Source organism: Micropterus dolomieu, linkage group LG01 (genome assembly GCF_021292245.1).
Source record: "Micropterus dolomieu isolate WLL.071019.BEF.003 ecotype Adirondacks linkage group LG01, ASM2129224v1, whole genome shotgun sequence".
Classification (NCBI taxonomy): Eukaryota; Metazoa; Chordata; class Actinopteri; order Centrarchiformes; family Centrarchidae; genus Micropterus; species Micropterus dolomieu.
The window spans coordinates 48,343,571-48,357,442 of NC_060150.1; the positions used below are offsets into that span (position 1 = coordinate 48,343,571).

The 13,872-nt window shown below is 39.3% G+C and overlaps 1 protein-coding gene across 1 annotated transcript; it reads right to left on the reverse strand.

The window, feature by feature from the left end:
* Nucleotides 1–7,765: 7,765 nt before the first annotated feature.
* LOC123985160 (ribonuclease inhibitor-like) lies at nt 7,766–12,331 on the reverse strand (the record flags this gene model as incomplete). Its single annotated transcript, XM_046072616.1, has 5 exons — nt 12,255–12,331; nt 10,102–10,275; nt 9,711–9,887; nt 9,290–9,463; nt 7,766–7,934 (listed from the first exon to the last, which is right to left on the reverse strand). Coding segments are annotated over exons 1-5 (771 nt in total), but the record flags the coding sequence as incomplete, so codon positions are not given.
* Between the last annotated feature and the right edge of the window lie 1,541 nt (nt 12,332–13,872).

The window sequence follows — 13,872 nt, forward strand, 5'->3', positions numbered from 1 at the left end:
AAAAAGGATGACTTTGATTCAGTAACGAGCAGGCTAGCTAACAGCTGCGGTAACATCGGGCAAAGCTAAAAACAGGCTGATACACATTTTCCCGTTTTCATCAGTTACATTACACGAACATGAATTTCATGTTAGACATGTTAGAGCTTCCACGGTGACAGCATTATTGTCTCTGATGAGGAATGCACTCCAGAGCCAAGCACAGACCTGGATAGGACCGGGGTCGAGGCGAAGCAGAGGAGGGAGGGATGAAGAGGCAGAACAGGGAGGATGAGGTGCAGGAGCACATATTCTAGGACCTGCGTCGAGCTTCACACTCCAACAACGGCAGGTATATATACACACACACATATATTTTAATATTAGTATATTATTTCCCAGTGTACTTGTTTCAACGTTTCTCTGGTGTTTCCCCTTAAGCCCTTTGGGTGTCAAACATAAAGTGCTATATAAAGGTAATCACTATTGTTATTGTTATTATTATTATTTTTTACTGCTTACACCACAACGACAGCTCTGCTTCAGCCATCGGCTCATCTGTGTCATGTACATTGACCTGGTATGTAATGTGGACAAAGAAGTCCTGTTAGAGAACAACAAACCCCTGTTCAATAAAAATATCTGATCATGTTGATGAATGTTCTGTCCTATTACATCAATCTTTCCAATGTGGGGTTCTAACAACAGGTCAGAACCTGAGAACTGTGGACAACATCCAGACTACTGTGTTTCCATGCACCACATGGCTGATTTTCCAGACCCAGGACAGAGTAACAGACAGTTCAGTCAGGCAGCATACAGACAGTTTGTAGTGTGGCAGTGTGGAGCACTTAGACACAGAGTCGTGATACTGAGCTGCTGTTTCTGGAAGATATGCAAGTGTTCTCCTGATCCACAGGACAATACAGAGGTTTAATCCTAGCAGGGTGTAAGATGTAATGTCACCAACTGCTGCACAAATAATTCCATCCACTGTGAATGCATGAATACCTGTACATTGTTTTTGTTTTATTCTCAGGAGGGTAGAGAAAATACAAAGTATATTTTTCCCTGTTCTGGAGAATATTTTCATTCTTTTTTAAATAAAACATTGAAAATGGTAAATGCCTTTTCTTTACACTTGCGGCATAAACAAACAACTACATTTATGTCTTATGTCTCCAATAATGACATCCAAATGTGGTATTACACTTGTTTATTGTTATTATATACTACTAAAACTACAACCTATATCACAAATAGATAATTTTTAAACATAATTAAAAATAAGTATATAAAGCAAGAAAGACAAGGTGTGTCCAGAGGTATCTTGACTGATAATCAAGAAAGTTCAGACTTTATTCGTAGCATCATATTGCTGCTGTGAAGATGATAAGTCACTGTCACCTCTCTGACATGATTACCACATTTCAAAACCAACCATATTACTTTTTGTTGTTTGTTTTGCTGTATCTAGCAATACAGTTGCGGCAGGGACACCTGAAAGGACCCCATTTAGCCAGTGTTGTTTATGTACACTGACGTTGACATGTCTTTCTCATAACTACAAAAACACAGCTAAATCCCCACATTTGTAAAAGAGTAACATACAGTCAAACAACGCTTGCAGACACAAGATAATCACACAAATAGATTAGATACAAGGTAAAGATAAGTGTAAACATAGTACAACAATAAACCTAGGTGGTGAATAACTAAACCGGCGTAGTCTACACCTACATTGTCTTACCTAATATCAGCGTCGGCAATAATTCATCATTCTACACTGGCTTGCTACATCGGCCAACACTTGTAGCTGCCGTTAGCTGTATGCTAAGTAGGTAGCTGCGTTGGCTAGCAATGAAAGTAACAAATTACCATCAAAATGAAAAAAGATTACCTGTCCAGCAGAAATGAAGCGACCACAGTGTAACTTGTCAGACCTATGGGGTACCTCAGTTGTCACCATAGTTGAAAAGCCACGCAAATATTACCTCCGGTCTGACTGCTTGTCAGGTCTGAGACAGGGCCGGCAGCAGGGCTGGAAGCCATGGCAGCGAGGGAGCGTGACAATCACCCAGCCAATCATTGCATTCGGTCCGAATGGAACAAGTGGCTGTGTTTACTGCAGCCCTAAGAGGACTACAGACAGCCGATTTTTATACTCTCTTTTTCAGAGCACCTAACTTTGGTAACACTTTCTATAAAGGTCATCGCTATTATGACTTATGCATATATTTATAACACGATATAATGCGTCCATAAGACATTATAACAATTGTTATAATCACTTACAAACATGCATTAGGCGCTATAGCAAAGTTCATAATGTATTATGAACTTTTGATTTAATGTTTTATAACTAATAGGAATAACAGTTTATATCAATATGCGGCAAGAATCTCTGACCAGTACATTATAACCATCAACTCTGCCTCGTTATGAATACACTTTAGTCACCACACAAATGTTAAAACAGAGATAATCACAAAACGGCATATCACTGAAAACACTAGTGAAAAATTTATTGAAGCTTTCTCTTCGACACCCGCCCTCTCACGGGTTTCAGTCAATGAGCTTGTAGATAATTTCAGTTCTAAAATTACAAATGTTACTGATGCTATTGCACCACCCAAGGTGAAGGTGGTCTCTGGATAAGAGAAGATCTCCATTGAACTGCCACGCTGGTCAGAACTCAAAAAAGAGAGTGTGTGGAAAAGCTGAATGCGGGGGGCGGAAAACAAATCTCCAGGTTCATTATGACATCTATAAAGAGCGACTTTGCATCTATAATTTAGAACTGAGAAATGCAAGGCGGTCCTTCTTCTCTGACATCACCAAAAACACTAATAATGCACGTGCCCTGTTTGCTACTGTCAACAGGCTAACCAACCCTCCTGTGTCTGTAGCCTCTGACCTTCTATCCACCAGGGCCTGCAATGAATTTGCCTCCTTCTTCACAGACAAAATTCAAACAATTAGACAAGCAATCAGTGCCTCCATATCAGTTACAGGATATGTCCTGTCCCTGTGTCCACTTAAAAACAATTCATATAGCATGAGACAATTTGATTCTATTAACCATAAAAAACTGGAGGACGTTATACAACATCTGAAATCCTCCTCATGCTGCCTTGATATTTTGCCAACAGTTTTTTTCAAAAATGTGTCTAAATGCATGGCCTCAGATTTACTACAAATTGTCAACATGTCTGTTTTTTCCCACAGGCTCTGATAACTGCATTCATTAAGCCACTCTTAAAAAAGAGCAATCTAGACAGTTCACTAATGAGCAATTATAGTTCTTCAATGACATCCATTTAAACACTGACAGTGGCAGAATTTTGGTCTTAGTATTATTGGATCTCAGTGCTGCATTCGACACGGTCGACCACAACATATTACTAGACAGACTTGAAAACTGTTGGACTTTGTGGCACAGTACTAAACTGGTTTGAATCCTACTTAAAGGACAGGGACTACTTTGTGTCTATAGGTAATCATACATCTGAGCTGACAAAAATGCCATGTGGAGTTCCCCCAGGCTCCATTCTGGGACCTCTTTTGTTTACCTTTTACATGCTTTCACTGGCTCAGATTATGAAAAACAACAAAATATGTTACCATAATTATGCAGATGACACACAGATTTACATAACCATTTCACCAGGGGACTATGATCCCATACAGGCGCAGAGTAACTGTATTGAGCAGGTCAACGATTGGATATGCCAGAATTTTATTGTATATAATAATATTGTATAATATTATTGTTTTTGGAGCCAGGGAGGAACGATTGAAAGTCAGTGCTCGACTTCAATCTGTAATGTTAAGAACCACAAATCAAGCCAAAAATCTTGGTGTAGTCATGGACTCAGACCTGAATTTGAGGAGCCATATTAAGACAATTACAAAGTCAGCCTACTATCACCTGAAGAATATATCAAGGATTAAAGGACTTATGTCTCAGCAGGACCTGGAAAAGCTTATCCATGCATTTATCTTCAGTCGACTCGACTACTGTAACAGTGTCCTTACAGGGCTCCCTAAGAAACTATCAGACAGCTGCAGCTGATTCAGAACGCTGCTGCTCGAGTCCTCACTAAGACCAAAAAGGTGGAGGGCCAAAATACATTTCCGATCTTCTGGTTCGTTATGAACCATCCAGACCTCTCAGGTCGTCTGGGGCAGGTCTGCTTTCGGTCCCCAGAGTCAAAACTAAACAAGGAGAAGCAGCGTTCAGTTATTATGCTTCGTATATTTGGAACAAACTCCCAGATAACTGCAGGTCTGCTGAAACTGTCAGTTCTTTTATTGATACCTTCCACTGCACTCTAACTTTTACTGTCCTGTTTTCTTTTTCTTTGTTTTTAGCTTTTAACCATTGCTTTTAATTAAATATTTACCTGTTTTTATTTTCCATTTAACTCTTTTAACCCTGATTGTAACACTGTAACTTTTTATATTTTATGTTGCTTTTAAACTTTTTTATATTTCCCTGTTGCTTTTATGTTTTATGTAAAGCACTTTGAATTACCTTGTTGTTGAAATGTGCTATACAAATAAACTTGCCTTGCCTTACCATTGGGAATGGAATAATAGCTTATAGTAATGTTTAATGTTGTATAGCACGCCTTTGTTTGCTTTAAGTAAAGTGTTAAAATATCTATCCCTGTATAATATATTACAGGTGGACATAATACTATATGAACTAATTATAAGACCTTATAACACCTAATTTTTTGCTTAAAGTAAAGTGACACACCCATTTGGTGCAGGAAAACAACTTTTATTTATGTTTCTTCTCTTTATGAACAATCTGTATGAATTTTGAACATTTTGCAGTTTAGCACAAAAACATAATTACATCAAGGACACCCATTCTCAGAGTGGTGAAAGATCGCTCAAGAGAAGACCTGTTGCCAACCAACATCATGTAAGAAGAGGCTCAGATGTTGTCACAGATGAATGGCAAGCCTATGGACAGGCCCTAACAGATGCAGTGGACAATTTAAAAAAAACGTAGCCTATTAAAAGACATTTTAAAGTAATTGAATGGGAATACTGTTTGGGCAGTAGAAATGAGAATCTCTTGGCACCTCACGATTCAATTTTAATACAATTCAGAGGGCGGTGATCCATCTTGATGCATTTGTTCTGTGTACTTTCTGGATAATTACTAAGCATTTCGTTTTCACATTAAAATCCAAAAGAAATGTCTCCTCAATTGCTTTAAAGGACTAGTTTACATCCCTGATTTACTTTAGTAGCCTCAGCTCCTCCGTGGTCACCAGCGTCCTTCCTTTAACAACCAGTTGTGCAACTCCTCTGGACACTAATATATAAAGTAAATATAATTTAACTTAACTATCAGGATGTACAACTGCGGAAACAACAGACTTAACGGACACACTGTGACCTACACTGCACACCGCTAACTTTCACCGTCACGTTCTCCCCATTCTGCTGCTTGCTCTCTCTCTCTTTCGCTGGCACAAACTCGCTTTGCACACAGGAAACAAAACAGCGATGAGTGTTGCTGCACGGTGTGCCGGTGAAAGTCAGTGTCGCAGTCATATTGATGACCATGTGAAATTTCATTCAGCAGCGTGAAATGCATCGAATACAACACTGGTCTCAGACCAGTAACAGCGATCACAGGTCTCTGTTATGTGCACACCGTGAACATTATAGTATAGTACAGTATACTTCTTTGCGATGAGGACATGGAAGATTCTGAATTGATTATGAATGAGAGAGAGCGGGCAGCAGAATGTGACGGTTAAAGTTAGCGGAGTAAAATATTATTTTTAATAATATTATTACTGCGTAAGTTGTCAGTCTGGCACAACATGTGCAGTGTAGGTCACGGTGTGTCCGTTAAGTCTGTTGTTTCCGCAACTGCTGGAAAAGTAAAGGCGGTTAGCACTAGCTAATAGTATTCCCATGCAATTAACTAACTTACTTTAAAATGTCTTTTAATAGGCTACCTTTTGTGAAGTGGTTGTCTTTAATTGTCCACTGCATCTGTTAGGGCCTGTCCATAGGCTCGCCATTCATCTGTGAGAAAATCTGAGCCAATCTGAGATGATTGTTCTTGACGTAATTATGTTGTGTTTTTGTGCTAAACTGCAAAATGTTCAAAATTCATAGAAATTGTTCATAAAGTGAAGAAACATAAATAAAAGTTGTTTTCCTGCGCAAAATGTGTATCACTTTACTTAAAGCAAACAATTACATGTTATAAGGTCTTATAATTAGTTCATATGGTATTATGTCCACCTGTAATATATTATACAGGGATAGATATTTTTTCATTTTACTTAAAGCAAACAAAGCAAACATAACTTTAAATATTACTATAAGCTATTATTCCATTTTACATCACTAATTCTAAATGGTGACTAAAGTGTATGTATAACGAGGCAGGGTCGGTGGTTATAACGTACTATGGAACATGGTCGGAGATTCTTGCCGCACATTGATATAAACTGCTATTACTATTAGTTATAAAACATTAAATCAAAAGGTCTTAATACATTATGAACTTTGCTATAGCACGTAATGCATGTTTGTAAGTGATTATAACAATTGTTATAATGTCTTATAGAAGCATTATATCGTGCTATAAATGCACAAGTCATAATAGCGTTGACCTTCATAGAAAGTGTTACCGAGATTATTTATTCATTCATTGTATTTATGTATTTTTATTATCATTTCTTTAAAAACATGATGTGGAATAGAAGCCGAAAATCAGGAGTTTAAGAGGTTCAGAGTGAATTATCCAGTGGAGATGTTTCTTGTTATATTAAGATTTTAAATGTGGAGCTCAACATTGCTCTGCCACAGTCAATGGACTAAACCACTGAAGAAGAAAATAGACTTTAGCATTGAGATCCTCAGTGTGGATCAGTATAATATCAGCCTGATGTCTGCACTTTAGTGTCACCACAACTTTTATATCATATAGATCTTAGCACAGAAGGAAAAAAAAGTCCCTGACCTCAGAATCTCCAGTCTGCAGTGTGGATCCTCCAGAAAACCACACAGCAGCTTCACTCCTGAATCCTGCAGGTTGTTGTCATTCAGCTCCAGCTCTCTCAGATGGGAGAGGTTGGACTTCAGAGCTGAGGCCAGAGAAGCACAGCTGATCTCTGACAAACTGCAGCCCCACAATCTGAATGAAGAATAAATGATGGAGATAAAAATCCATTTCTAATCCAATCAGATGTGTTCAGGTTTTAAATGTGGAACTCAACATTACTATGTCCTAATCAATGATCTTTTCCCTAAAATGAGTAGAGGGACTTTGTCATTGTGTTATTGTGGATCATCATCCTGTGTGATCCTGTGTGTGTTCTGAAGGATAAATTTCAGTGATCAGACATTATTTGTGAAAACACATTGAAACCAACAGAAACCAAATAAATATTTGGTTTCTGTTGGTTTCAATGTGTTGGTTTCTACTTCAACAAGTAAACTTAATCAGTTTAAAACAAATATTAGTTCAGAGGATCTTCTGTATACAGATGTGACCATTTACCAAAAATCAGAAACATTAATTTACTTTAACGCCCGACAGCGGACATTTTCTACAGTTTCTTTAAGAAACACAAGTCTTGTGACTGCAGACTAAATTTATTACAAGAAACATGAAAATATGAACAAAAGGACAATTACAACTTTATGGATGGAAGTTATGTATGAGCAGAAATTAGCTTCAGTTATTATTTAAATATATCAGATCTACAAGAGTAACAGAGAGTCAGTGAACTGACCTCAGAGTCTCCAGTCTGCAGTGTGGATCCTCCAGAAAACCACACAGCAGCTTCACTCCTGAATCCTGCAGCTCGTTTCCACTCACCTGCAGCTCTCTCAGATGGGAGGGGTTGGACTTCAGAGCTGAGGCCAGAGAAGCACAGCTGATCTCTGACAAACTGCAGCCCCTCAATCTGAATAAAGAATAAATGAATAGATTAAAAAAAAATAGATAAATGATAAAAATCCATTTCTAATCCAATCAGATGTGTTCGGGTTTTAAATGTGGAGTTCAACATTACTATGCCCTAAAATGAGTAGAGGGACTTTGTCATTGTGTTATTGTGGATCATCATAATGTCAGCCTTCTACCACAACATGCAGTCGTTTCGGTGGTGCATAGCCAGTGTTGTTGCACTGGGCCTTGGCTTCCTCCCTTGGGGGTAGCCACTGGGGTCCCCCAGTGGCTACCCCCCAGTTGATTATAACAATTGTTATAATGTCTTATAGAAGCATTATATCGTGCTATAAATGCACAAGTCATTATAGGAAATATTAGTTTAGGGCTGCAGCTAACAATGATGTTTGCAATCGAGTATTCTACAGATTATTTAATCAATTCATTGAGCAATCGTATAAGAAGTACTTGTGCCTGGTGCCCGGGATCAGCTGTGGTACTCATAACATTACAACCTAGACTCATGGCCCAACCAGGCAGAGAACAATAACAACAAATGCATGTTTATACATCTACAGCAGAGAATTGCGTCTGATTGCTAGCCTTTAACTCAACAATCAATCATGAATTACATTAAATGCTAAAGTTGTCGTTACTGTTACCTTGTTTGGACTTGATGTTAGATCAGGTGCTTTCTGATCAGATGCTGAAGCATTGCCATCGTGCTGTTGGGCTAGGCTACCTTAGTTTCGTTTTACATTGGACAGACTGTAACATTAAAGAGTTGTTGTTTTCTTTTAGCTTTAGCTAATCACATACTTTGGGCACTTTCTGTTTCTTTCTGGCCTGTCTATTCTTCGTCCCTCCCTACTTTCTCTCTCTTCCTCCACTTTGCAAACAGCCCCACCATAATCACGTCATGTTCACTTGATCACAGCGTAAGCAAGATGTGCAACAATAATAATGGTCCGTGCAAAACAGTGCGCTATATAGTTAAATAGTCAGTGTATATATATATATATATATATATATGTCAATGTATAGTCAATGCTTTTTAGTACTAAAATTAATTGAATTTCTCGATAAATCCTTTCAGCCCTATATTAGTTCAGAGGATCTTCTGTATACAGATGTGCCCATTTACCAAAAATTAGAAACATTCAATTACTTTGACTTGGACATTTTCTACAGTTTCTTTAAGAAACACAAGTCTTTGTGACTGCAGGCAAAAATTTAGAACAAGAAAGATGAAAATATGAACAAAAGGATATTTTCAACTTTATGGATGGAAGTTATGCATGAACAGAAATTAGCTTCAATTTTTAATTAAACATATCAGATATACAACAGTAACAGAGTCAGTGAACTGACCTCAGAGTCTCCAGTCTACAGTGTGGACTCCCCAGAAAACCACACAGCAGCTTCACTCCTGAATACTGCAGCTTGTTGTTACTCAGGTCCAGCTCTCTCAGATGGGAGGGGTTGGACTTCAGAGCTGAGGCCAGAGAAGCACAGCTGATCTCTGACAAATAGCAGCCCCTCAATCTGAATAAACAATAAATGATGGAGATAAAAATCCATTTCTAATCCAATCAGATGTGTTCAGGTTTTAAATGTGGACCTCGACATTGCTCTGCCACAGACACAGGACTAAACCATTGAAGAAGTCAATTTTGGCATTAAGATACTCAGTTTGGATCAGTATAATATCAGCCTTATGTCTGCAATTTAGTGTCACCAGAACTTTCACATCATATTAATCTCAACAGTGAAGCAAAAAATGGTGTCTGACCTCAGAGTCTCCAGTCTACAGTGTGGACTCTCCAGAAAATCACACAGCAGCTTCACTTCTGAATCCTGCAGCTCGTTGTTGAGACTCAGGTCCAGCTCTCTCAGAAGGGAGGGGTTGGACTTCAGAGCTGAGGCCAGAGAAGCACAGCTGATCTCTGACAACCTGCAGGAACTCAATCTGAATAAACAATAAAGGATAGAGATAAAAGTGTCAGTGTGCATTTATTTCTATTTCTACTTTCTACCCACTTCTCCAGGCCTATTAGTTTTTGTCCTCCAGCTGTCCAGCAGGTTGATTTGCCAGCACATCAAATAACTCATAGGTTTTGCTCTGAAGGACAGAAATCCAATTTAATATCAGGTGTAAATGGGGTGAGAGAGTCTGAACTGACCTCAGAGTCTCCAGTCTACAGTGTGGATTCTTCAGTTCAGCAGACAGCAGCTTCACTCCTGAATCCTGCAGCTTGTTGTATCTCAGCTCCAGCTCTCTCAGATGGGAGGGGTTGGACTTCAGAGCTGAGGCCAGAGAAGCACAGCTGATCTCTGACAAACTGCACCAACTCAGTCTGAATAAAGAATAAATTATGTAATTTAGAAGACAACGTTCCTGCTTGAAATCATTCAGTGTTTAATAATCTGTTCAGAGCTAAAGAAGGTTTAGAATGTAGAAGTTTAGAAAATGCAAACTCCAAACACCTGAACCCAACGGGATGCAGGTTCAAACTGTAAAATACTGTAAAAAGAGCTCTCATTAATATTAATAACAACGTGCTGCTGCTTCAATAAAGACTTAGTGACTTCACCTCTTAAACTCTGCAGCTCCACCAGTGGCTCCATCTAAACAAACTTGCTAACTTGCCATGCTAACTTAAATGGTATAAAATAATACATTTTGTGACACCTAAAAGGATTTACCCTCTGTTTTAGAGTTGCCATAGTACAGACAGAGCATGCAACAGCAGAGCCTATGACGCAAGCACAGCTAACTTGGTTATAATTGGCCAGTGAGCCCAGTCCCAGAACATCCAGTGTCTCGGTGAATTAAATACCCTGTCCCTTGAGTCCTACATTAAAAACCTCACCTAGACTGTCTTTCCACCTCTGCAACATCTTGAAAATCCGACTCTCTCACACTCCAGCACTGAAACTCTCCTCCATGCCTTTGTCACTTCCTGTCTAGACTACTGCAACACTCTCCTCACTGGTATCCCCACCAAACTCATCAATCTACTCTAACTGGTTCAGAACTCTGCTGCAAGAATCCTCAGCTTCACCAAATCATTGGAAAATATCACTCCTACTCTTCTCAAACTTTACTCGCTCCCTGTGCAATACCTGATTAAGTTTAGAACCCTACTCACATTTAAAGTCCTCCACAATCTTGCACCTACCTACAACCCCAATTCCAATGAAGTTGGGACATTGTGTAAAACGTAAATAAAACCAGAATACATTCATTTGCAAATCCTTTTCAACCTATATTCAATTAAATACACTACAAAGACAAGAATTTATCTGCACGTAAGCAGCAAGGCCGATAACCAACATTGAATGCCCGTGACCTTCAATCCCTCAGGCGGCACTGCATTAAAAACTGACATCAATGTGTAAAGGATATTACCACATGGGCTCAGGAACACTTCAGAAAACCATTGTCAGTTAAAACAGTTTGTCGCTACATCAACAAGTGCAAGTTAAAGCGAAATGCAAAGCGAAAGTCATATGTCAACAACACCCAGAAATGCCACCGGCTTCTCTGGGCCCGAGCTCATCTGAGATGGACTGACGCAAAGTGTGCTGTGGTCTGACGAGTCCACATTTCAGATTGTTTTTTGAAATTATGGACGTTGTGTCCTCCGGGCCAAAGAGGAAAAGGACCATCCGGATTGTTGTCAGTGCAAAGTTCAAAAGCCAGCATCTGTGATGGTATGGGGGTGTGTTAGTGCCCATGGCATGGGTAACTTGCACATCTGTGAAGGCACCATTAATGCTGAAAGGTGCATACAGGTTTTGGAGCAACATATGCTGCCATCCAAGCAACATCTTTGTCAGGAACGTCCCTGTTTATTTCAGCAAGACAATGCCAAGCCACATTCTGCACGTTACAACAGCTTGGCTTCGTGGTGGGTACTAGACTGGTCTGTTTGCAGTCCATACCTGTCTCCCAATCAAAATGTGTGGTGCATTATGAAGCGCAAAATACGACAATGGAGACCCCGGACTGTTGAGCAACTGAAATTGTTGGGAAAGAATTCCACCTACAAAGCTTTAACAATTAGTGTCCTCAGTTCCCAAACACTTATTGAGTGGTAAACATGCCCCTGTCCCAGCTTTTTTGGAACATGTTTTAGGCATCAAATTCAAAGTGAGTGAATATTTGCAAAATACAATAAAGTTTATCAGTTTGAACATTAAATATCTTGTCTTTGTACTGTATTCAATTGAACATAGGCTGAAAAGGATTTGCAAATCATAGTATTCTGGTTTTATTTATGTTTTACACAACGTCCCAACTTCATTGGAATTGGGGTTGTACTTCTCTGACCTCCTCCCAGTCCATGCCCCCTCCCGCTCCCCTACTCCTTGTCTCCTTGTCACACCTTCATTCCGCCTCTCCACCATGGGAGCCTGAGCCTTTAGCTGCTCGACACCCAGGCTTTGAAACACACTACCCCCTCATATTTGACAGGCTGACTCACATTGTTCACAAAACTCCTCAAAACACATAATTTTTGTGAAGCCTAAAATCTTTAGACTTTTTATCCCTGACTTTTGTGAATTGTTTGTCCTCTTATTTCAGACTTTTTAAAACTTGCACTGTTAGAATTATGCACCTCATCTAATTGCACCATTTATTTCCTGGTATGGAAGATGTCCTTGAGTGTCCTGAATGGTGTCCCCCAAATAAAAGTATTATTATGCATTATTATTAGTGCTGGGCAACAATTAAAAATTTTAATTGCTATTAATCGCATGATTTTCTTGTCATAGTGCTCTGGAAGACTTCATGTCTCATCCGATTCCCAAGAAAAAATACCCCGGGTGACTTCAGACCAGTAGCATTGACATCACACATTATGAAGACATTTGAACGGTTGAAAGGGCTGCATGTGCACACAGATTTACATAACCATTTCACCAGGGGACTATGATCCCATACAGGCACTGAGTAACTGTATTGAGCAGGTCAACGATTGGATGTGCCAGAATTTTCTTCAATTAAACAAGGATAAAACTGAAGTTATTGTTTTTGGAGCCAGGGAGGAACGATTGAAAGTCAGTGCCACTTCAATCAGTAATGTTAAGAACCACAAATCAAGCCAGAAATCTTGGTGTAGTCATGGACTCAGACCTGAATTTGAGGAGCCATATTAAGACAATTACAAATTCAGCATACTATCACCTGAATAATATATCAAGGATTAAAGGACTTATGTCTCAGCAGGACCTGGAAAAGCTTATCCATGTATTTATCTTTAGTCGAATTGACTACTGTAACAGTGTCCTTACAGGGCTCCCTAAGAAATCCATCAGACAGCTGCAGCTGATTCAGAACACTGCTGCTCGAGTCCTCACTAAGACCAAAAAGGTGGATCACATCACTCCAGTTCTGAGGTCTTTACATTGGTTTCCTGTACGTCAAAGAATTGATTTCAAAATCCTGCTGTTAGTTTATAAAGCACTAAATGGTTTAGGGCCAAAATACATTTCTGATCTTCTGCTTCGTTATGAACCATCCAGACCTCTCAGGTCGTCTGGGATCAGGTCTGCTTTCTGTCCCCAGAGTCAAAACTAAACAAGGAGAAGCAACATTCAGTTATTATGCTCCGTATATTTGGAACAAACCCCCAGATAACTGCAGGTCTGCTGAAACAGTCAGTTCTTTTAAATTAAGACTGAAGACTTTTCTTTTTACCATTGCTTTTAATTAAATATTTACACAGTGAGAAATGAGTAGGTAGTTGAGTTGGATGATTATGGGAATGAGATTGAACAGAGTGAAGGAAGTGGTCTTAAATCTCGCGCCCGAGTGATTTGCAGGAACCTCTGTCCACCTGTAAACGCGCAGATCGGTCTAGTGTATAACTGGGTCAAAGTGGCCTGCTGACAGACATGTCCTGGTTTCTCTGTAGTGTCCGAGGGTTTTTGGAGTTTCAGTGGAC